Here is a 26956-nt window from a genome sequence, read left to right as displayed (position 1 = left end):
TTTGAGCCAATCAACAATGACCTCATATGAGGTTTGTGCCAAACTGTAAATTGTAGTACAGATGAACAGAATACTTCATGTACTAATAACCTGACAAGTGTTCAGTACTGATTGTACAGCTACAGTTACATAAGCGTTCAAAAATACACACTTAAAACTCACAAACACCCAAAACATAGAGTAATTCTGTATTATTCTATGTGGTATAAAATCTATTTCAAGCTTGATAAAATCTGCATGAGAACTGGAGTTGGGAAAGAACTCTTTTTTCCCTGCTTTATCAAACCTCAGCGCTAAATCTGACATGATTTGTCTTTACATCTAGAAGCAATCTGTTGAAATTGTGAGTACATAGTATTTTATATTTAAAATGTTTGATCTTCTACAGTTTACTGAGTAATCTAATAGAAGCACCTGCAGTCAAAATACTACCTCCAACTCAGGGATGCTGAAAACAGATTATACATAATGGCACACATTTCATTGCATTACTTTGGTAAACAAATTTTCTTAAGCACATAACTAGAGGTTTTCAACAAACAGGCATATTAAAACCCTTTTTTCTTAAAATGCAGTGGCGAAGTGAAATATGTTGCACCGTGTATGCCAACGTTTCACCATGACTTATTGTATCTAATATGAAGACTGTATTATCCACTCTGCCAATAAAAAAGTGCTTTCTAGCAGGTACAGTACAAGAACTTACATCTCACTACAATCTAATTATGAATCAAGACTAATGAATGTGACGTTAAACCCAAAAACAAAGATGGAGTGATACATGTATTTTAAAAATCAGAACTAGGGCTTAGTTATGTGCAGTCTGAAGAAAACCCTATCAGACAACTGAGGTGCACTCCAAAAGTTATCAAGAGAAATATTCAATGCCCACAATTTCAAAAAAGGTTTCACCAATTCAATAAAGATAGAGTAGACAACCAAGGAAAGAAGAATGTACAACAAACATTGCTGACATGCTACTTAACAGTTTTACTGTATATGTGCTGCCATAAATGACAGTTGGAATCTTCAAGGAAATTAAATGTAAGACTCACTCACCATCACTGTTGACACATTTCACTTCTGGTGTCTGAGTTCCGGGTCCACATACTTTTTCATTGTCAGGTATACACTCTTCTAATTTAGCCAACTGCCAATCATAGCAGGTTGGGTCATCACATGGTATTGCTTCAGTAAGGTGAGGACAACTTCCAGCTCCTCCTGTTGGCTCATTGATAATTCGTCTTTTTCTTAGTTTAAAGCCTTAAGAAAGATATAAAACTATTAGGTAGAGAACAGCGTGCTTATGTGAGTATTCAGTTAATACTAGCTATTCACCTAATGAGACTTGGTTTTTGAGATGCAGAAGTTTAAGCTTATTGTCTGATAAATTGTATAATAGAGTTCTTATGTTAATATCTCCCACAAACAACAAAGAAAAATGTAGTGAATGTCACTAAATGCAGCATGTGGGGTCTGCCATGAAATGAATGGGCTTTAGATTAAAACTAAATTTTATTTGAAAATTATCATATGTCATTATATGTCAGTCCTTCCACACTTGGAAGTATTCTAAGAAACTGTGTTCAATGAGGTTTGTTAATGTTCAGGTTACAGCTCTTTGGGAGTTTTCAATCAGTCTCTTTAATTTCATGATGGACCTCATATACCGTATGTAAAAAATACAATATTCAATATATATTCAACAACCAATCCATGCATGTGTCAACATGAGTAGCTGTTGAGTAACCTTAGAATCTACTGGTGTGAGTGCTAGTGGTCCTATACCATTTGCCAGAATGACAAAGAGAGAAGACTGCATGAGGGATGAGGTCTTACTTAATACTACTGTGTGCTTTTTTAAAGTGGCAAGTTATTTATGCCCTGAATATGAAAGCTGTATGCCAGTATTATTCTGGGCCAATTTCACCATCCTTTTAAAAAATAATCTAATAAACTTTGCTTATTTAATAATTTGTTGATGTTCATATCAATATGCAATATTTGACTTTACTAATTATAATAACATAACATATTGAACCTTTAACAATAAATGAAATCTACTATACCAAATTTTAAAAATAGATATACAAGTTAAATGTATATGCTGAGACTTACACACCTTGTTAACTGCTATATTATGAAATTTGCATTCTGGAGATGCTAATGGAGCCTGTATTATAAACAATATACTGCACAGATATTTTTATAGTATCTTTTATAGCATCTTATGGTGGAGCACTCCCTGCAACATGGAGATGTCCCGAATTCCAGCAGGGCATCATGGACAATGGAGTTTTCCTTCACAGCCCTGCTGGATACCATGGGGGCCACCAGAAGACGCTGCAGGGAGGCTCAAGGATTTCTACTCCCCATATAGCCCGGAAGTACTTCCATGTCACGAGGATGGAAGAAATAAAGTGCTTCCAGGCTGACGAAGAAAAGGGGTTTTTACCTGACCCGGAAGTGCTGGATAATCACATGGACTAAGGGGTCAGAAGCACTTTCAGGTCAGGGAATGTAAAGGACTGTGGGAGATCCCAGACAGATGAGCTGAGTTGGGAGGAAGGGAACAACGCGTCTGGGAGTTGGAGGATTTGATTATTGTTATTGATTTATTATTGTTTATCAGTATTGTGGAGTGGAGGGTGCTTTTTGCGCTTAATTATTATAATAAAGTCAAAATCTGGACTTTTACCTGGTATCGCTCATCTAGTCTGAGGGTTCAAGGGGACGACAGCGCCCCCTATCTGTCACAGTATAAATTTTTAAAGTCTCCTTAGCACATATAACAAAACCAGAAATCTAATTATCTGATGACAGATGGATTAATACCACAGGTTATTTTAACATATTATTACTTATGATACAGTTTTAATGTACTTGTTCATTCTGAGCCCTTCATACAGTGTAATGCTAAACCATACCTTTTTTCCCAGCTTGGTCTTCACAGTTTTCGTAAGTGCATGGGCCCCAGGCTGTCCAAGCTGACACTTCACATTCAACTGGACATGGAATATGACACAGCTGAGTGGTGTTTGGTATAAGCCCTGTACATAACCGAGTATCCACAGGCTTTGAAGCTGTAAATGATTAAATTGAAGAGATTTAGTATGGCGAGTACTGCATAAATGTAGACTATACCTTGCTAAAAATGAACATTCTTCTTAGTATGTCCATCATACAGAACATTAAAAATTACTGCAAACTTGAGAAGCCAAGCAAAATAACACCTTTTATTGCCTAACTAACAAGATTACAATATGCAAGCTTTTGAGGCAACTCAGGCCACTTTTTCTTTCTTAACACCATCACCATTCTCAATCTCAATACTTACCACTCAATAGCTGACCTTTCTAAATATAAATAATTTCTCGTTGCACTCTGTGTATATTTTCACCTGTTTACATACATACGTCTATTTTGTACAAAAATATAATATATGCCTCATATCATATATCTGTACAAACTGATCAGTATTCATATCTTTATACTCTTCCTTGTATATACTACTACCTGTAAATTCAAATATCACATAGATATGAGTTTTCACTTGTATGCTGCCTTATTGCACGTTACTGTCTATTGCACTTTAATGTACTATTTGTACCAACTGTGTATTGCACCTTACTCTACTATTTACACTTTCTGGTATGATGCTAAACTGCATTTCATTATACCCGTACAATGACAATAAAGTTGAATCTAATCTAATCTAATCTAGTTTGTTCTCTATGTTGCTCTAGACCAAGTGACATACACTTTGCCATGCGTAAAAACTGGCAATGATAAATAAATATAAAAAAGATTTAAAATCTGCTGAGCAATGGACATGGTGGAAATGCATTGTGTAAATGAATGCAGAATTAGAGTTATAAGTAAACACACACATCTACATCATCCTAAAAATCTCTGTTCCATATTCAGGCTGTGTTTATTACTCTCTTCATATTCACTGCGTTCTTTTCTGGATCCTGTGTAGCTTTATGAAAACGCTACTGGGGCTCATTTATACCAACAGCAATATGCCTGTATAATGCCTCTCTGTGACAGTGACTGCCAAGTCAGAAGTTTTCTGTCTTTTTCAATTTCCTTTCTGTTTAGTCATTGTAGTGTGTGTTCCGACTATATCGTGCTTGTGTGTGTGTGTGTGTGTATATATATATATATATATATAATATAAAATTATTTATCTATCTGTTTAGGTATTTATTTATTTAAAGATCTTCTGTAAAAAGTCAGATTTCCTCCTGGGAACAAATAAAGTTGTACCATATCATCATATGCTATACGGTACTTTTCAATACACAAGTGAGATTCAAATTTGTGAAATCTGAAGTTTCATCCATGAGCCGTTCATAGATATAAGGACACTTGGGGACAAACCAAATATATATGAATTGTGATAGTTATTTAGATGTATGTACTTGTAGATCCATTCTGGCACACATGAACTCATACACATTTGAACAAAATATGGAAATAATTAGAATACAAGAATTATACAGAAATGAAAATAACCTCACTTAGAGAGAAGTGGTAAAACATTAAAACAAATTCCCATTACAAGAGGTGTCTTATACACAGAGACCCAAACTTAATTAACTCACAGAATCACTGAGTGCATAATGAGCTACACATACAGCCTCCTATTTGCCAGAGTCACTAATGTCGCTCTTAGAGTGTTAAGACTGCTTCCTCTAATCTGCACAACTTAATTTTTGCCATTTGCTAGAGTAAACTACCACCCACACATCCATTAGTTTTCATGCTTGCTTATTCTCCATTATGTTTTAAGCAAATGTTTCATATTTGAGTGAGCATCACTTTTAAAAATATGGTTTGATTTTACAGATCTTAATTGCAAAATGAAACTGTAATGTGATCGCTAGTCTTAAATGAAATGCAAAGATGGGCTTTCTTGATATATGCAATTATTTTATATTTTCATATTAAACAATAAACTGTTTTCAGTTCATAGCTTTTTATTTACACTTTTTCAATGCCTCATTTGTTGCCAATATAATAATAAAATCTATCAAGATTAAATTATGTTTGTTTACAGGCTGCACGCTTTTTTATTTTCTTTTTACCAAGATATAAACTGCAATGATGAACTGAAGCTGTAAAGCCTGTTTTGCTGACTGAGAGTGAATGCTGATGCATGACATTTTAAATTGCTTAAAATAACATCATCTTTTCTTTTGTTTTTGTTATTTTCAGTGAATTTAAAATTCAAAGTTCATGAAAAATATCCTTAAAGCTTTGCATTTGGTAACAGCAATTTGAATTTGATCTTTTATTGTATTTTGAGGCACTGCTTACATTAACATCAAGGCTTGGGAATCCAAAATACACATTTTAGTAAAAATTTTTGAAACCCCTCTTGGAAGTTTTATGCTTTACTCATTTCTTTTTTTATGATTGTTTAAAAATAAAACTGATTAAAAAAATATGTTTTTTTCCATTAATGAAAAGATCATAATTTATAAATATGAAATTCAGTCACAGTAAATTTAATCTTTATACTTTTATTTACTTTGCAAATAATCTGATCCAGCAATAATGCCCTTAGTTAATTATTTACTTTTTGATTAAATTTTATGTGTCCAGTCTCACAATTGCAAGGTCTGGGTAAACCAGGATGTTACAGTGTGGGTTGGCTGCATGCTCCCACTCTTGTTTGGGAGCCTCTTAAACCTGACACCGTCGATAGTCATGTCTGGATGAGCTTGGCCAATGACCTAGGGGAAGGTATAAAGGTGCTCACTGCTTTTATTAAAAACAATTCAAAAAGCAAAGTGTCCGCAAAAAGTGAAGTGCATTTCATGGGGAGCCACAGGACCCTGTTCTGCTCCACACTCACTGCTGCCTTTCCAGGCTTCACCCAGCAAAAGCGTGCCATTCTCTCACTGCTGTCGATAACTGGCTCCACAACTCAACTAATATATGGCATACAATCATTAGCCGCATCCATATTTGAAACTAAAATATGCAGGACACAGAGTATCTATATATATAATTCACTAAGGGCACGTAAGATAGTGAGCGCAAGCAAGACAGAGAGCGCACGCAAGACAGAGAGTCACGCCAGCCAAAGCCCGCCCGCCAACTCTAACTAAGGGCAAGCAAGACAGACAGCGCCCACTAGACAGAGAGCCCCGCCCGCCAACTCACAGAGCCCCGCCCACCAACTCTAAGACCATGGGATACGCACGACAGAGCCCCGCCTGCCATCTCTAATCCTACTTCCTCGATCAAACAGCAATAATTAGCAAACAAACAAAGATAACTGGCAGTAACAGTGCACAATTCACAATTGGTATGCCAGTATGAAAAGTTTTGAGGGTAGTTTTAAAATGTGTTATTGAATCGAGCTGATGTATATGAGAGAGAAGAGAATTCCCAAGTTGAGGAGCACTATGAGAGACACTCGAGCTCACATAGCACAGAGTTTGATGTGTGGTACAGAAAGTACAACTGCAGATGAGAATCAGAGTGAGCGAGAGGAGTGTCAGTCTATAGGAGATCAGTGAGGTTGTGGAGAGCTTTAAATGTTAAGAGTGGTATTTAGTATTGTATTCTGTAGTTAACAGGGAGCCAGTGAAGTTGAGAGAGAATAGGTCTAGTATGTTCAGTGGATTTAGAACAGCAGGTTATTATCCTGGCAGCAGAATTTTGAATAAATTGTAAGCGATGGATACGTTTTTGTGGAATAACAGATAGCATACCATTACAGTAATCTATACGTGAGGTGACTCTGGCATTAACCAATACTTTAGTACTGCGTTGCGTAAGAACATGACGAAGTCCAGAAATGTTTTGGAGATGGAAGAAAGCAGTTCAAGAAATGTTTCTTATACGGGAGGAATTATTTAATAATAATAATAATTATTATTATTTAATAATTGCCATTATTAGTGTATAAATGGATATAAATAATTGCATGTAAACGATTCGCCAAAATCTGTTGTATGTAAACGATACTGTTTAAAAAGTTATTGTTTTTTCATCAGAAAACCCGGTTTCCACGTCTACCTGTATTAGTTTAAATGGCACTTTTACCACTCGCAATAGTGCGGACGCGCTGACTTATCGTGTCAACTGGGCAACACAGTGAATGCGGCGTCTATCTATATATGTCTATGTTTTCCGTAGCCTGCTACAGGAAGGTACTCTCTCGACCATTGGCATTGGTTTCGCTCCTTGCTATTTTCGTTATACTGTGACGGTGGTTTCCTAAGCCTTTGTTATACTGAATTCCTTTCTCACCGTTTTCCATTCCTATTCTTACACCGCCGTATGCTACAGCGTGCTTCGGCTAGTTAAATAATATATTTTGTAATTTCATTTGAAAAATTCAGGAAATTACAAAACCGAAAAAGATTAAAGAATGTGTCCATCCATCCATCTAAATTGTTGTTGTCTATACTAGCAGAAATGGGCACAAGTGATAGGAATGGTTCTAGCATATCACATATAGATATTCATACTTTCTCATTCACACAGGGCTATTTTCGCTGTCAATGAAACTAAGCAGTGCCACAGCATGCAACATTTTGACCTGATATTGTTTGGCGTTATTCTTGGAAAGTAAAACAAATGCCGTCTGCTCCTCATTTTGCACTGCCTCGACCTTTGCCAATCTGTTTCATTTTGATGCTCCTCTTACTTCCCCCACTTGCTATATTCACATATCTCTCTCTCTCTCTTAATTTGATGTGTCTGATCTTCTCTCTTTCATTTCTGACTGATTCCCTATGCCCTAGTCTTCTGGAGTCTTGTTTTGTGTGTGTTATTCCATTAGTCATGCATAATTAATCTGTCCCTTCAATCTGACTCAGTTCTTGCAAAAATTATCCTTGCACCAAAAAATCAGCTTTTAACCCTTGATTAAAGAACAAATTTAATTCAGTTTTAGATCTCTGTTTCCTGTCTGAAAGTCTAGAAACAAATACGGCTTGTCATTTGTCCCTTACCTGCTAATATTTTTAGCATTTTCTGTATTTATTTAAGGTTCAGTGGTTACTGCTAACAATAGATATGCTTTGTTTCTCCTTAAACTCTGTTGCCTTCAGCACTGTTGACCACTGCACCTTCCTGAAATGAAATGACAAGTGCTGTAGTTACAGAGACATCTTTCTATTGGATATCCTACTGTTATGGGTATTTTTTTCACAGGCCAATTGTAATCCCTGCAGTCTCTCTGCTGTGGTATTCCTAGCAGATTGCTTCTTGTTTGTTAGTTACCTTTTCTCAGATACCAGCAAACCTTTATAAATAAATTTGACTTCTGTCTCTTTGCCTGATTGTATATTTAATTGAATGTCTATTGTATTTTGTTATCTTCTTACTTCAACTGTTTTCTTTAGTAATAACAACAACATTTATTTATATAGCATATTTTCATACAAATGATGTAGCTCAAAGTGCTTTACAAGATGAAGAAAGAAAAAAGAAAATGTAAAAATAAGATAAGAGGAGAGTTGGTGTTGGTGGATAAGTTTAAATGCTTAGGATTAACAGTACAGAGTAATGGGGATTGTGAAAGACAGGTAAAAAAGAGAGTGGGAATGGGTGGAGAAGAGTGTCAGGAGTAATTTGTGACAGACGGGTATCAGCAAGAATGAAAGGGAAGGCCTACAGGATGGTAGTGGGTCCAGCTATGTTATATGGGTTGGAGACGGTGGCACTGACCAGAAAGCAGGAGACAGAGCTGGAAGGAGCAGAGTTAAAGATGCAAAGATTTGTATTGGGTGTGACAAGGATGGACAGGATTAGAAATTAGTACATTAGAGGGTCAGCTCAAGTTGGAAGGTTGGGAGGTAAAGTCAGAGAGGCAAGATTGTGTTGGTTTGGACATGTGCAGAGGAGAGATGCAGGGCATATTGGGAGAAGGATACTAATGATAGAGCTGCCAGGCAAGAGGAAAAGAGGAAGACCTAAGAGAAGGTTTATGGATGTGGTGAGAGAGGACATGCAGGTTGTAGATGTAACAGAACAAGATGCAGAGGACAGAAAGATATGGAAAAAGAGGATCCATTGTGGTAACCCAAAACGGGAGCAGCCGAAAGAAGAAGCAGCTTAGGCAATATACTAAGTAACAAAGAATAAAGTAAGGTCCGATGGCCAGGAGGTCAGAAAAAAAAATCCAGAGGACTGGAGAGAAAAAAACAAAATCTACAGGGGTTCTGAGGCCACAAGACCACTCAACCCCCACTTGGCATTCTATCTAACATCAATGATCTGAATTAGTTTTCATGGTTTACAGGCATCACGTAGAAGGAGTTTGTGATGTTGTGCTCCCTGAAAAGTGTAATAAATAATGTATTAATAATTGATGGTTCAATACTTTACATATGGAAAATAAAATAGTGGAATATAAAAATTAAGGCAAATAACGCTGACTGACTATAGTTGCTATTGTACCAACTGTTATGTCAAAGCCTAGTGCTCTAGTGCTGCATGTCCACGATGTTTTATTACATTTTCAACTAACCACCAACTAACCATAGTGTCTACTGTTTTGCCAGGATAAACGGAGAACAACCAACATCTATACTAGCATGTTGCAGCTAACATTTTCTAAGTGTCTGCCTATTTGTTTGTTTGTTTTTAGTGAATTTCAGTTTTCTTCCCAAAGATTTGCAGGTTAGATTCATTTATAACTCTAAATAAGCTGGGTGAGTTCTAATGTTTGTTTTGTTGTACAACAGACTGGAGCCATAAGAAGGTCAGTAATCCCAGTAATGTAAAGTTGGGTATTGAAAATAATTGAATTCACAGTGTATTATCCACAAGCACAGCAACTGGTATGTAAATATCAACTTTCATAAGATACAAATGAAATGTTTTAATGGGTATAACATGCATGTACTGTACTTGTTTTAACATTTAATTCAATTCAATTTAATATTTTATTTATTTTATGTTCTGATTATGCTTATGTTTCAGCCAGGATTCCTCCCCTGGCTAGGGTTCTTGTTCATATTTAATGTCTGTTTTGTTTAACTTTAATTTTTCTTCTTAATGTTAATATAATGTTAATATAGTTATTTGCTTAGTCTCTGCATATCTATGTTTCTTTTGTTATGGTTTATGTTTTTGCAGGTGGTTCCTTAAGAAGCAGGGTTTCCTCAGTTCCTGGAGGTTCATCTGAATGCACCTGTTGTGTGGTGAGTCCTTGGACTTTTTCAATCTGCTTTAGTAATTCTCTGGATTTTGAACCTTTATGTCATCTTACAACATTATCATTAAGAAAAAATCTTTTAATTTAGAAAATTTCTGTGTCCCTCTGTGTTACTAGGCAGGTTCTTTGACAGGGTTACCCCCTCTAGTGGTCATATCTGAAAATGTTCAGAACAACTCTCAAGCAGCATTAACAAATGCTATTGTTGTGTGACATGCGGAGGCATTTTGGGAGCAGTAAGCATACAGTTTTCAAACAAATATACTCTAACTGAGCCAGGTTCATGCTTGAAAACTCTAGTAAATTTTGGTTATTGAAGTATTTGCTACAAACATTGTTTAGCGCTCAAATTACTTGGCTGAAACTTATTTTAAACTAAGGACTGCCTAACTGACTTTTTTATAAAAAAAAAAAAAATGACATAAATATTTTGAGATTTCAGTAGCTAAATGATAGAACAGCTCTCAGAAATGTGTCAGTGCCCATTCATGCCATGCATTGTTTACATTAAGTTTAAATAAAGATATACTAATCAGCGTTTCTGTAAGATGGCTATTCTGCACTTTAAATCTTTACAATTCAAGAATAAGGTGCAATAGAAAGACATGAATCATGAGTGATATTATATAAAATGATAAATAATTATATTCATAAATTAAATGTTCTGAAGTCAGCATGAATCACCAACATAACTATTTCTAATTAGAGTATTTATTTTGAAAGTGAAATAGTATATGCTAACTTAAACTTGACTCATTGCTGGAAAAATGTTTGGAAATAAAATATCAGTTAATAATGGGGAAAAGAACCCATCCAAACTGATCATTTTAATTTGACTGCAGTTTGTTTAAAAAGGAAGCAGAGTGTCTTGACACGTTTCACAGAACATAGTGCAAATGACTTCATATCCCCTGAAACACGCATCTTTAGCATTTTAACTGTACATTTATGAGTTATATTGATCTTGTGCAATGTTTGCGTTAAGAGATTTAAACCGAAATGAATATTATATTTCACTAAGGGATGTTAATTAATAATTGATATAAGAACAAGTAGACATTTTTGCTGATACAGTATGTCTACAGCAGACATGAAGAATACTGTAGTGAGAACTGTTAATTGGTTACACGCTAAATATAAACAAGAAGCAAGTAAAATAAACAGGCAATTTACATTTACATATATGCAGTAAAAAAATGCAATGGACTGCAGACGAGCAGAATAAATTTCATCCATAAATTGGGATATTTCTATGCTAATATTGATTATGTAATTTTTAATAGGCTATTATTTAGAGACTACTCAAGGGTACGTCTAATTTCCTCCAAGGCTTCTCTTACATGTAATGTATCGACCTGTTTTTTTAAGCATTACATTGATAAATCTAGTTAAGCCCATGTAAAACATTTAATTTTGGAACACAGACAATAAGTTGGAATGTAAATTGACAACATTACTATGTTTCTCATTACTTTTTTAGGTTATTCTAGTGTTCTCCTCTCCCCCAACTGCTGCCCTGGAACCCTTTCACTTTTTTATGCTTTGTTCTTTTACGATTCTGCATAGTAAATCTCCGTAGATTTCCTCTAAGAACTCTTTGTTCAAGTCCAATTGTACATTTCTTTGATATAAAAGTGATGCACATTTTTAACTACTCACAGTCTGATGATATTGCAAGTGCAATTGTTTCTTTTCCATTTCATTATTTACACATTTTTGGAAAAGTCCAGGAAAAAGTTTTTTAATTAAAAAAGAATCAAAGAAAAATAACTTTATTGTAAGATATTCACCTTAAGTCACGCTGATGTGATTATCGATAAAGCATACATAATTTCTGCATTACGTGATTGCTGATGACGTGAATATTAGATGAATATCCAACAAGCTATTGTGTATACAATGAAGAACGATAATCAGTGAATATATGATGGCAGAAAAGCAAAAATAAAAATGTGTGTATTTAGTTTTTGCAGGTATTATTACAAAAGCAAACTCTTTTGATCTATTCTGAATAAACGTTCTACCTACAGTATAAAAATCATTGTTACTGCCAACTAAATAAGACTAAAGAAAAAAGGGTAGGAACTCAGTACTCTGTTAGCATTCATTTTTACATAGGATTTGTTTGGTGAAAGCAAGAAGTATAGTTAAGAACTGCCTTTGTTAAAGGGAACGTTTGTCTACGTGTACTATCAGTGAATAATAACACCTCCAGAGCTAGTAGCCATTGGCTGCCCATGCAAAATATAATATCTTAAGAAAAACGTTTGGATACAAGGAATTCAATTCTTGAGCAAGAAATAAGAATTATGTTAGTCAGAATGGTCAACTGAGAAGCACTATGGCTATTAACCATAATAATATACTGTAAGTTGTAGACTTTTAGGAACATATCACGTGAAGTATTGTGCCATCACTCCTTACTTGATTTTGGGTGAACTTAGCTATTAGCTAACCAAATGTTAACTTTGTATGTTCTTAAATTAAAACTTAGTACAGTACTTAGTACAATAAATAAAATGTATTATTATAATTATTATTATTAAATTATTTAATGCACCATATGGGCCTAAATGACCCAACTGTCACCCTACTGCATCTGCAAAGGTTTCTCATAAAACTCAATTCTTTATTTTGCTTTCACAACAGACCATCTTCTGTTACGGTTTTGCCAGGACTTCCTCCCTGGCTTTATTTTTTTTGTTTCTTTTTGTTTATTCTGTGGTTTTTATTACTTATTTTGTGAATTATGATACTAAATATGTTTAACACTAGACTGCTTTTTACTTGCATTTAATTCAGCATTTTTTAAATGTCAACTCTGTTAGTTATTTATCTTGTCTGTTGTATGTTAAATCAATTGGGGATGGACCACCCGACAAAGCAGCTGCAAGTACCGTCCCCAGCCTTTGTAAAATCCTGAGAGGCTTTAGCCAGTGCTGAGGCAGTAGCTTTTGTTCTTGTTGTTTGGCTCTCATTTCTTGAATTAAACCATTGCAAGTACCTTTTTTATAATGCTCTGCCTTTGTTTAAGGATTTGGTTTTGGATTTCAAAGTATAGATTTGTTTATTGGGCTGGTGTTTTCATGGTTCTTATAGTTTTAAATCCATTGGAATTGTGTCATAAATTATGATTCGGACCAAGGGTTGTCCAAAAAAATTAAACTGAGTTATGATACTCAGTGCCTGATGATTTGAGCTTTTACTAGAAATTTAAAAATCACATCCTATATGTTGCAATGGTCCAAAGAAATATCCTCTTCTCTCTAAAATACTGTATTGGCAGCAGGACCCTGACATTTAGGCATCTCCTGACTTCAGTATGTAATTTCCAATAAAATCAATTCATTTTATTCATCCATTCTAACAGTGGTCTGTTTTCTCTGATGGTGGGGTTACCAGTTACTGGCTGATATTTCTATAATTAATGCGAATATTCTTTGTTTGTGGCTTTATTTGGTTCCCTAACTTGTCCAACCCTTCTAGTCCAATTTTACTTCTCCTGTGTATGTACTGTATATTTCTTTTTAATCAACGTATGACAGATTTGTTTTGATAGCATGGCTGTGTCACAGATCCAACATCCTTGGTTTACATACAAGCTCAGGTTATACATGCATGAACATGGAGATTTGTCCTCAAGACTGCATGTTTTGTTTTTCTCAAGGTATTCCTGTTTTCAACCCACATCCCTAAAATGTGTAAGTTATGTTGAATGGTACTTTGAATCTGCCATTTTGTTCATAGATGGATGGATGGATGGATGGATGAATGGTGTAAGTACTGTAGGTAGGTAGGTAGGTAGATAGGTAGGTAGGTAGATAGATACTTTATTAATCCCAAGGGGAAATCACATTCTCCAACAACAGCATACTGATTAAAAGTAGTAAAACGTGTCCAGGGAACATGCATAGGTTCCTAGGATGGACTAGTGCCAAATACAGGGCTGGTTTCTGTCTTGCACCAGATGCTGCCAGGCTAGGCTACAGCCTCCTGTAAATGCTAAATTGAATTAGATTAGATCTGGAGTATTATGTTTTTTCAATTATGTTACTAAGTAATTTTTAAATGCATATGAAAATACAATTCAGGTATTTGCGAAGTAAACGTCAGTTCAAATGCAAACATGTAAAGCTCTCACATTTTTAAGTCCATATACAACCCCAAATCAGAAAAAGTTGGGACAGTGTGGAAAATGTGAATAAAAAAATAAAGCAGTAATTTACAAATTTCCCTTAACTTTTATTTCATTGCAGACAGTATGAACACAAGATAATTCATGTTTTTTTTTGGTCAACATCATTTGATTTGTAAATAAACATCCATTTTTGCCATTCAGGCTTGCAACACATTCCAAAAAAAGTTGGGATGGGGGCAATTCAGGGGTAGTAATGAGGTATAATAACTAAATAATGATGTGATTTGAAACTGGTGATGTTAACAGGTGATAGCAATCATGATTCGGTACAAAAGCAGCATCAAGGAAAGGCCTACTCCTTTAGCAGCAAAGATGGGCAGAAGATCGCCAGTTTGCCACCAAGTGCAGGCAAAAATCTTTGAAATGATGAAGAAAAACGTTTCTCAAAGACAGATAGGAAGAGATTTGGGCATTTCTCCCTCTACAGTGCATAACAATCTGGAATCTGGAGAAATTACCGTGCGCAAAGGCCAAGGGCGCAAGCCTAAACTGAATGGCCGTGATCTCCGTGCCCTCAGATGGCACTGCATTAAAAACCGTCATTCATCAATAAATGATATAACTGCGTGGGCTCAGGACTACTTCAGGAAGTCACCCTCAAGCAATACAGTACGTAGTTACATTAGGAAATGCCAGCTAAAACTGTACTCTGCCAAAAGGAAGCCCTACATAAATAGTGTCCAGAAGCGCCGTCGACTTCTCTGGGCTCGGAAGCATCTGGGATGGTCCATTGTGCAGTGAAAACGTGTATTGTGTTCAGATGAATCTGGAAGAAATGTACGCTGTGTGCTGCGGACCAAAGAGGAAAAGGACCATCCAGACTGTTACCAGATACAAGTCCAAAAGCCAGGGTCTGTCATGGTATGGTGTTGTGTCAGTGCTTTCGGCAAAGGTAACTTGCACTTCTGCGATGGCACCATCAATGCTGAGAAGTATATCTCAGTTTTGGAGGAACAAATGCTGCCTTCAAGACGACATCTTTTCCAGGGATGCCCATGCTTATTTTAGCAAGACAATGCCAAACCACATACTGCGCGTATAACAAAGGCATGGCTGCGTAAGAAGAGGGTGCGGATGCTTGACTGGCCTGCCTGCAGCCCTGATTTGTCTCCTATAGAGAATGTTTGGCACATTTTGAAACGAAAAATGTGTCAACGAAGACCCCGTACTGTAGCACACCTAAAACATTGTTTGCAGGAAGAATGGGACAAACTAACATCTGCAACACTTAGTCACTTGATTTCTTCAAAGCCTAAACATCTTTTAAGTGTTGTTAAAAGACAGGGGAACTGTACAATGTGGTAAATGCTGTACTGTCCCAACTTTTTTTGAAATGTGTTGCAAGCCTGAATGGCAAGAATGGATATTTATTTACAAATCAAATGATGTTGACAAGAAATAAACATGAATTATTTTGTGTTCATACTGTCTGCGATGAAATAAAATTTGAGGAGAATTTATAACTTGCTTTTTTCTTTTTTTATTCACATTTTCCACACTGTCCCAACTTTTTCTGATTTGGGGTTGTATAATTAGTAAGCTACAGGGTATGTTCAAATGAACAGTCAGTATGATTTTTTTTATTCCATCTACTATTTCACATTTCTGAAGCCTCATAATGCAAAGCAACTGGCACTGATACAGTCTGCTTACTTAAAACACATGGAATCATAAAAGATGTTAAGTCTATTGAATCTCTGTGAGTATTGGATAAGATAATTTATTGGCAGTTCAAAAAAGAACACGTCTTTTCATATGCAAAATATCTATTTTTACCCTGAAACATTTTCTGGCAGGCAAGGCATCATTTGGAAAGCTGCTGTGTTAATCATGCCATGCTTTAGTAGAAAGTCCTAAATACAGCATCCAGATCTGTTTACATCTTCTTAAGCAAGATATTTACATGTTTACAGAACTAAACAGAAATGCTAACATGAACACAAAAAAACTTTAGTAATTCACAAAATCCTCCAAAATCCTTTTTTATGCTTGTCTGTAGCCTTAAAAAATAGAGCATAGCTGCCTACACAACTTGTAATAAAATTAGGATCTGAAACTTTACAAGAAATTAATTAAGCAAGGGGTTCAAATGGCAAACCCCCATGAATGTTCAAGTGATGAAAACATTAATTAATTCATGCATTCATTTTCTAAACCTGCTTAGTCTTATTTTTACTGGTGAACGTAAAAGTGCCTTCTACCTTCTGCATCAGTTTACACTAATTAAAGTTTTATTTTCACATTTGCAGCAACTGAGCAGCTCTATGTAACACGCTATAACAACTACAGTTATTATTAATGCAATAAATACGTTGTAGATGCTTTTTATTTAAACATGAATTTTCAAAAATGCATAATTAAATTAATAGGATTTATGTTTAATGTGAGAAAAGGCAACCCACTAGACTGCTGAGAAAAGTGCAAAGGATTTTGAGTGATTGATGAGACCCGCACCACAGCAGGTAACAGCGTGGAGCTCACTGGATGGTGAGTCTGTCAGCTTCTGTAGTGCCTCTTGTCTCGTATGTAGTGGGATTAGCTGGCACAAACTCAAACAGAAAGATCACACAGTATTTTTATCCTTCCTCTCTAATGCTGGTAAATTAATGCCATTTTGGAGTGATTTTTAGTGAATTATTTGTGTTGTGACTCAATTTCAGAATAAATGGAATTCCCACTTATGTGTTTTATTTATTTTTGGATTATGTAGAATCACATTGCGGAAATGCATCTAAAAAAAAAATGAACCAAAAACAGATTGTTCTTTTTGGGCTATTCTCTTTAACAGTAAGAAAGAGAAATTATTTAACACACGGAAATTTAAACACCTTTTCATGCAGAACTTGCACTTTATCTGTTGCCATTATCCATGCATACAGCATTTAAATCACGCTGTCAAGTGCTACATTTTCTCACATTGAAGGAGTGCAGACTATAAATAGATATTACCCTATATATATATAAAAAGTGCCATTTTTTGTGAACGTAGAAATTAGACATGCTTGAAGGAGCTGCCATTCTGAGTAAATAACAGGCGTACGTGTCAAAAAATGTTCGTCCTTCAGCACATGAGTTTTTTTAATCTCCTCCATTGATTTAATTTATGGCAAAAACATGTAATGATTCTTGAGTAACAGAATATTCTTGAGAAGTTGGGTGTAGCACACTGGGAGTTGTCTAAACTAAAGCATAGGTTTAGGTTCTATGGGTTACGACCCATTGTGGATCATGTGTTGTCTGTGAATGGGGGGCTAGTCTAGCATCAATAACTAGATTTGCACTTTATCTACGGTGGCAGTATACATAAAAATTAATGACACCCCAGAAAACCTCTCTTTACTCCTTTCCCAGTTTAAACATGTGAGTGGATATAAGTTCTTCTAATGCTGGTCTACTCAGAGTTTCAGTTGCTTCCAAGTTTCTCTAATTCTGTTGTCAAAGATTGATCAATACTTAAAATAAAATCAAGACTAAAGAAGACTCTTCATTATGTTTAAATATACTGTCGTATGTACTACTGTGCTATATCTTCTCTAAGTTTGGTTCATTTCTATAATGGGAGTGTCGATCAGAGCAAAGTTCAGAGGGCCTGCTGTTGGGTTACAGCCTGTCTGGGCATTGGGCTTAAGAGGCATTTTGTCTAGCCCAACTACTGTACATAAGCTGCTGCTTACTGACTGAAAGGCCCTGGACCCATATGTCCATGAAGGTATAAAATGAAAAAAGACGGAACCCTGAATGACTTCTCACTGGGGACATTAAGGGGCCCATCTAGGATTGCTCAGGGGGGATTGAGGGTAGGGGTTGGTGTAATGAAGTTAAGACAGAGAGTCTGTCACTGTGTAATATTATACCTTCCCATCTGCAGTAGAACTCAGAGGCCTTCTTATTAACTACACGGGGATTTCATGACCAACTTCGACTGAAAACAGAAAGGAGCAATAGCGCAAGTGATTTCTCACTGATAATAGTTTCCATTTGCTAAAATTCAGTTTTTTTGTTATCATCATTTGTAAGCTGCTCCTGCTATCCAACCGTACTGCATTTCTGCTTTGACTTGAATTTTATTGCTTTCATCTAGTCTTCTACAGTACACCAAAATGATATTTGCTCTGCAAGATACCTTATAAGGGTAAATACTGTGAATGGCCCTGAGTAAAATAAGTAAATCATTTTAACTTATTTTTGTGTCTGATTCTTCCAATATAAAGTCATGGAGACCCACCATCTTTGCAAACAGCATAGGCACAATGCAGATACAAACAATGGGCAGGATGCAAAACATTTTTGGGTAAATTATTGTAGCAAAATTATTAATAAGTGAATTTGGATCTGAGTGCAAAATGGAGAGTCACATCCATGAGGATGAATTAAGGAAGAGTGTTCATTTGTACCATTGTGGTTCACTACATACAATGAATTGTGGGATCCTTAATTAAAACGGTCAAGGATGCTCTCAAGCCTGAAAGTGAACAACTGCAAAAATGTCATGTGGCAAAAATCAGACTCTGAACTAAAGAACTGATAATAAAAAATAACAATAAAAGAAATATCACATAAGTGTTAGTAAACAAAAAAAAAATGTAAACCTTGACTATCAAGTCCAAAAGGGGTGAGCAGGTGACACAATTTTAAGTATCTGAGCATATACATGTGTCTCACATTCATGTGTTGTCATTCTGATCAATGCAGTAGATAGACTCCTCTGAAGATTTACACATAAGCAGACACACACACAATGGAAATTTCAAACTACTACATGATCACAGAAGAGCCATTTTCACGCACATTGGTTGTATCAGTTACATTGCGTGTCATGGATCCAGAAACATGGATGTACATGATGTCAGTGTGGAGTTTACTCATTTTTTGCGGTGTCTGCTGTGCATTAGTTTTCCTTACATATTACCAAAGACCTGCGTGTTAGGTTAACCGATGATTATAAAAACTTCACCCCATGTGGTCATGTATTTGTGAGTGGGGCCTTCAAAGAGTCAAGCCTTATTTTTTACCTAGTGCTACTAGGACAGGATCTGGTATCCCAAAACCCCTGAACTGGATTAAGCATGTTTAATGCATGTTTAAAGAATGTTATGTTCTCATGTACTGTACCTTAGGGCACAAAGGTTGAGCAGTGGTTCCAACAACCTCTTCATAGCCTATTGTTTATTGCCCGAGTCTGGGTAGCATGTTATTTCTGTGTCTGTGGCAGTTTAAACTGAAAAAGTAGTTTATTATTTTCCCAAATTTAAAAAAGGCCAGGTTGAATTAGTTGGTCTAAAATGAGTGACTGTGTATTTATAAATGTGTCTGTTGATGGACTAGATCTATATGCAGGTTTGTTTTCTGCTTTTTCTCTGATGCTGCTAGATTAGGCATGATTGGGTGGTTCTGTTATTTATCCTTACGCAAATGATTTATCTTTACTCTTAACACTAAAATATTTGACTTTTATAATGTGCACAAATTGCAACTTGCATAAATTAATTTATTTTATATTGTTTAATTTCTTCAAGTTACTAAAAAACATCAATTTCTAAATATGTTTTTGTAGCATAATCCTCTTCAGATGTATTTGGCTTTGTATTCTTCTGCCACTCAGTGTGTTGAGGTTTTCAGGGAAAACTCCCTTTATCTTATGTCAGGTATATTAACATTGGAATAATACATATACAATGTGCATTTCTTAGTCACTGCAAGCTTTTGACAGGTAAGAAATGGTTGGGGAATTTATCAAAGTAGTGTCGAACTTATATAGCATTAAGAAGACGTGATCCAGGAGCTTAACACCATTTTTTTCAAGGAGAAGCTTAATCTTCTGTATTTTCAAGTGTGGAGTTGAAATGTAATACTGCTGTATGCTCTGTGATAGCAGTTGTTCCCTAAATAGAATGTGATGTTTAATGCTACAGATCTGTGCTTGCCTGTAACACAGAGCAGGGTCTATTCCAATTCAATACATGTCACCTTTTTCAGTGGTTCATGCCAGTGATACACATTTTGGCAGTTCTAGGCTATTTATTCAAAAGATACTAAACAGCAGCATAAAAACACCAGATTAAGATGATATATAAACTGAGACAGTCTATAAATATACAGTATATGTGTATAAGACATCCATCAGGTTACAAAAATGGATGAATTGAAAAAAGCTCCATAGGGATGGTATATCCTTCAGCATGTGCTGCCCACAGATAAATTATTCTCAATATGCCGTTTGAACTAGGGACATTATTTCTAAATCAGTAACCCAGCTTTTCCTTCAGCAGTTAGTTGACCCTAATAATTGAATATATTTTATTTTAATTCAGTCTGACATAAAAGATTAACACATTATAGTCAATCATCATGTTTAGTTTCCTGTATATTAATAGCTCTTTTTATTCATTCTCTCTACTCTTTGTTTTCACCTCTTCTCTCCATTTCCACATACAGTATATTCAAAAGATTTCAGTTTTCCAGCACTAGTATTTGTTACATTACGTTGAATGATTTCCTTTTCATTAAGTCGTTTACTGTGATAAATGTGCCCAGTTACTTATTCTCCTCTTATGTTCTTCATCTCGGTTTCCATTTTTAGGTGTGTTCACATAAAAGCATCTTTTGTTTTACTCTCTATCTCTTTGTCTGTCAGTCCTCATGAATCAGTCTAGCTCCCAATGAATACATTTAAAAAAAAAATTTGATGTGTTCTTCAAGGAAATAATTTGAGTAGAGCACGCTGTACAAATTTATTAAATTTGAAAAACTCACTTTTGAAATGCATTGCTGAAGTTTCAAAATCATCTATTAATCAATTACAGATTCATTTACTGTTTAAAATTTACCTTGACAGAGCTTAAGTTACCTCATATATTTTGTATACTGTATTTTCATCTGGTTCAAATAAAATAACTATTCATGACATGAATTAGATTCCATAATGCAAGTTATTAAAAAAACAGCGGAATTATGTGTGGTAGTGGGACTACACCATCATATCAGCAGCTTGTATAAATATCCACAACACCAACTCACTTACTGTGCTACTTGAAGATGTACCAGGTAATTTAAAAGACCTTCATTGCCAAAAAAATAAAACATACAAGCAAGGAAAGCATAAAAAAAACAATTGTGTAGAAAAGAACGGAAAAGAGAAGGACCTCCCTAACTACAGCCATTTAGGCTGTTAATATCTGCAGATTACCAAGATTAAATACAGGGTGAGTCAAAATTAATGATTGAGAGGCGGAAACAATTTATTCATATGTGCAAGATCATTTACAGGAATGTCTCAACTTTTTCACCATCATGTTCAACACATGTACCATATGTGGCACATAAATTGTCCACAAAAATTGTATATAAGTATATGCAGAGCAGTGCCATTAGTGTTAACATAATTTTGACTCGCTCTGTATTTCATTGATAGTAGAATGTATTAGCAAAGTGCCACAATGCCTTGATATCTGTCATAATCAACACTATTGCTGACTACATGTTTAACTTGAGAATTTAGCACAGACTATATAACACATGTGTGCATGGGAGGCTTAAATAAATATAATGGTATGCCGGACCTGGGGGTGGCACTATTCACCAATGCCTTCTCTCTTTCCTTCTCTGCAGACCCAAGGAGGGAAATCCTGCCTGATTATCCTGACTTCATTTCCAGTTCCAGCCCTTCTGACTTCATTGGTTCCACACTCCAGAGACAGTCCTTCCTGTGAACCCACTATATAAATGCCATCTTGTTTAATGTACTTCAGTTCTGTTTTCGACGCACTCCTGTGAAGATCGATATATTGCTTAATTTTGCCTTTTTTTTCAGTATATAGGGTGGTCACCCCATACCTTCATATCTCTCTTTGTGGTTAATTCCACATGCTCCATTGGGCATGTCTTTCAAAAAATGTATGTTTAGGAATTCTGAACTGCAATTAGCCATTAACTCTCCACATACAATGACTAACCACAGTACATCAGTTGATACAATTGATATCACTGTCAATCAGGTGTCTTTGAAAGAAATTTAACTCACCACAATTTTGTTTGATCTCAGTTTTTAACTACACAATAAAATCCTATTGAAAAGTACACATTTATATGTATCCTACCCATACATTTAAACAGACTTTATGCTTACTATTGTTTTTGAATATGACTCATCAAAATCTACTGTATTATAAAATGCTAAGTTGTTTGTGTGTGTTTGTGTGTGTGTGTGTGCTTGTCTGGTCCTAATGAGCAATCTGATTGGTCAGTTTGGCTTTGGTGTGATTGGACAATTTGGCTCTGGTGACATGATTGAAAGAGGAAGTATGAGTGTGAGGTTCACAAAAAGGAGTAAAGGCATAGGAGGAATGCTGACAATCTCCTCGAAAGATGGAAAGTATAAATGTAGAAAGGAGATGAGCAAGATGCCTCTGAATGACAGTCTGAGAAGCAGGCTTTATGCGAATGTGCTCAGGAGAGAGGGGACAGGTGAAGAGAATTTTAGACTCATAGGCACACCGTGGACAGGTGTTGAAGGTCCACATGGGACAAGATTTATCAAATATTTTTAAATGTATTCTACATTTGGCTAGTATTTGATTAACAATACTGTGTTATCTCTGTGTGCAAAAAAATGGAAACTTTGAAAACAGTTAACTAAGTCTATGAATGTACTGTACTTGAACATTAAATAATGTCTGCATTTTCTAACTTGCTTCAGTTTTAAAGCTAAGGTGCCTCCTATGTGCTACTTGCTTGTTTACAGTGTTGTTATTGGTTTCCTCCAGTATTGCTGGTCTCCTCCAAGAATCCGATTGCTAATGGCTATAATAGGTCCCAAAGGTGGCACTTTGGGGGGGCGGCATGATGGCGCAGTGGTAGCGCTTCTGCCTCGCAGTTAGGAGACCCGGGTTCACTTCCCGGGTCCTCCCTGCATGGAGTTTGCATGTTCTCCTCATGTCTGCATGGGTTTCCTCCCACAGTCCAAAGACATGTAGATTAGGTGCATTCTAAATTGTCCCTAGAGTTTGCTTGGTGTGTGTGCCCTGCCCAGGATTTGTTTCCTGCCTTACACCCTGGGATTGGTCCCAGCAGACCCCTGTGACCCTGTAGTTAGGATATAGCGGGTTGGATAATGGATGGATGGTGGCACTATGGTATGGACATTAGTATGGCAGGCTCATAGTTCATTTCTGACCTGGTCATGTTCTGTTTGGTATGTGCATGTTACTGTGAAAATTTTAAGGTACTCTGGTTTCAAAGGCATATATGTTAAAGATAAAATGTATTTGTGGGCATCACACTTGAACTCATCATTTGAAAATTACGTTTCTCATACAAACAATGCATTAAGCTCCCAAATCACATCTTTTCATTTTATTTTTTTTTTTACTGAAGACAGGTTCTGCCAAGACCAAATTCAGCCCCATGCCACCCTGAACTGGACTAAGCACATTTGACTACGTTATGTTGTTTGCTATCTGTCAAAACCTTGTTATGAGAAAAAGATGTGTAATATTTTAAAGAGGAAGGGAAGAAGAAGCAAGGGCTCAGTTGTACATTTACTCTACGTCACTGTACTGAACTGCATGTACTCAACTGTTCAACCAAGAAGTACCCTCTGCCTTATATACTTTGACCACTGAGTACATTTTTTTCTGATTTTTTCAGAAGGCACAGAGGTTAAACATATAACAAGACAATATAGTGAAGTAGTCAGGATATGTTTCAATGACCGTTCCATTCCCTACCAAGAAGAGTTGCCAGTCAACTCCATGTATAATGCAGAATGAGCTGTTGCTGCAGAAATAGAAGGGTGTGTTTATTAAGTTATTTAACAGCTCTAAACCGACCTACTGTGAGTGGGTATATAGATAGCTAGTCCCTTTCTTGGGCCTAGAGCTGCTGGGCTAGGGTCTGATTCGTCACAACCCTTTATTGGACTGATTAAATTAGGAAATGTATAAATGAATAAAATAAGGCAGATCCAGCTTAATGAAGATTAACATATTTAAGAGATTTTTTTTTAAATTGTCACGGAACATTTTCACAGCTTTGGCACTGCAACCACATATACAGCATAAAAAGTTAATGGAGAGTAGGCTTGTTATTCAGCTATAAAGTGAAGAGTCTGCTGAGTCATTTCAGTTTAGCATTATATTTATGTACTGTACATGAACTATATTAACCAATTTATTGTATTCCTTTTTGTCAATTGAGAATTTCATTTTCATGATAAAACTGGTTAATGTGATGTAGCATGATGTTTACGAGCACTGCTGTAATTACATGCTTTTACAGCTGCACATGAAACAACTAAAAGCTTTAAGCTGTACATTAATCTCCGTCCTGGCATATTTGGCACTCAGCTTTTAAGCTTTTAAATCAAGGATCCAGCGGAACTGCAGTTTTAATGACACTTTTCCTGTGTGACATCTGTCAAGTGATGATCTGACCCTTTGAAAGGCCTTCCTCTAATATGGAGTGTGGCATGTCACTAACTGTTCACAACTGTTTACGCACTGCTGACTTAATATTCAGATACCTCAGAAAAGATATTTTCTTACTGCTGGACATGTTTGACACTTGAATCAGGCCACCAACCCTCTGTGTGAAATGATGCAGCTCTTTAGGCGATTCAGTTGAATTACTGGATATTTAGAATGTGTCCGTTTTGTTTGTGTCAGATAAAAGAACACATTAATATGTCACTGAGCACACATTTTATTCAATCAGCAGAAGACTGTAGAACTGTGACTAGTTAAAATAAATAAACTACATCTGTCACGCAGAGAAGAGACAGAAACTGAATCCTTTCTTTTTCTAATAATTATTGGGTAATCTTTTTAAACATCAATCACTTAAGTAAGTTTCACTGTGCAATTTGAGGACTGATTGATGGCAGCATGAGTGGGCGATAAAGAAAGCTTTGAAAAGAAAGAATTATAAGGAAAAATAGGAAGCACTATACATGAGAGTGATCATTAAAACAAATCAGAACAAATATTGTGAGCCACTAAGCAGCAAACACTGGGCAAATATGAATGATACAAATTGCAGCTCTTGTCCTATACTACATTTCAGTTGTTGTGTGAAGTAAATGAAGCTGCAGTATATCTTGAATAATGTGGCCCATACAAATGGACTGTGCCATGGTTTATATATGAAAGATGGCATCTAGTGTTGAGAAGCGACTCAAGCAATGTTACCTGTGTGCCAAAAGTCTGTCACATAAGGGCAGGTAAATGAAACAACATTTAGGCATGAGCTAAATAACTGAGCCACATCTGGTGCCAGGAAATAACTGTAACCAGCTCTGTTGAAATTGTTTCAACCCCAAAACGATAAAGCAATGCTTAGTTCGTATTAAAAAAGAAAATTGCATTTGCAATTTGCATTTGTTAAACCCTGGGTGTGACTGAAATTTGATGTACTTTGGGACAGTGAGGTAAACAGTTTCCAGGACAGCATGTTTCATTCTAATCCCAGACAATGCTGTTTTGCATGCAACTGTAACTAAATCTCTTAAGAAGTGTAAGGACACGCTTTCCAGACCTTCATTCTCCAGTAAAGACATCATGAATATGGATGCATAGAACCCGCCATTAGGCAAAATACCAGACAGATGGCACAAAAGAGTAGACAAGAACCCAAAATCTATAAAGGATAAACATTCTTTGTTCATCATTTGGTGTGTTGCTTTCTTTTAATATGTATTGCCTTTTAAACTTAAGACATTATTCTTCTGCTGTTGATACAGTTGCTGTGGTATTCTGCACAGCTATATATACCTACTATGTTATTGTTTTTTGTGGTGTTTTTGTCTTTAAATCTGACATTTATTGAAATTTAGACTGCTACTTTATTATTTCCTTATAAAATCACCAGTGCCAGTAAAAAAGTACATATCTGTTGCACCATCATAGGCACTGTCTGTGTAGCATTTGCATGTTCTTTCCAAATCTTGACTTCTTCCCATGATCTAATAGATGTGCATGTTAAGTTAATTAGCAGCTCAGAATTAGCCCCCTATCAGACTTTACAGATATATGCATTGTAATGGATGGCCGGTTTCATATTCCGGCCCTCACCCGCAGGCCGCCAGGAGGAGCTCTCCCGAGAGCATGTACGGGCCCCGAATTCCAGCAGGGCCTCATGGACTATGTAGTTTTTATGCACAGCCCTGCTGGATACCTTGGGGGCCACTGGGAGTCGCTGTTGGGAGGCCAGTGGACTCTTTTGCGCATTATGACCTGGAAGTTCGTCAAAGGAAGAGCGACGGGCTTCCGGGGTGAGGAAAAGCATTGTTTACCCTGACCCGGAAGGAATAAGAACTTGTGAACAGTTGGGTTGGGAACACTTCCGGGTCGGGGAATATAAAAGGACTGAGGGAGCTCCCAGACGACGAGCTGAGCTGGGTGGTAGGAGGGCAATGCGTCTGGGAGTGGAGGATTGTGATTTATTGGATTGGTTATTGTTTATTGAGAATAGTGGAGTGGTGGTGATTTGTGCACTTAATTATTATAATAAATAATAATTATTGGACTTTTACCTGGTGTTTGGCGTGGTACCTGAGGGTTCAAGGTAGCACTAGC

General features: G+C 36.2%; 1 protein-coding gene across 1 annotated transcript in view; it reads right to left on the bottom strand.

The window, feature by feature from the left end:
- The window catches only part of thsd7aa (thrombospondin, type I, domain containing 7Aa), a 455572-nt gene that overhangs the window by 156790 nt on the left and 271826 nt on the right, over positions 1-26956 (bottom strand). Inside the window, exons 6-7 of the mRNA XM_039736556.1 lie at positions 2928-3083; positions 1060-1263 (exon numbers count right to left, since the gene is read on the bottom strand). Of these exons, the coding sequence (XP_039592490.1) occupies positions 1060-1263; positions 2928-3083 (360 nt within the window). The remainder of the gene's footprint in view (positions 1-1059; positions 1264-2927; positions 3084-26956) is intronic.

Source organism: Polypterus senegalus, chromosome 15, assembly GCF_016835505.1.
Source record: "Polypterus senegalus isolate Bchr_013 chromosome 15, ASM1683550v1, whole genome shotgun sequence".
In the NCBI taxonomy this organism is placed as follows: Eukaryota; Metazoa; Chordata; class Cladistia; order Polypteriformes; family Polypteridae; genus Polypterus; species Polypterus senegalus.
The sequence above is the reverse complement of the archived record's forward strand: the minus strand, read 5'-3'. Positions and strand labels throughout refer to the sequence as shown.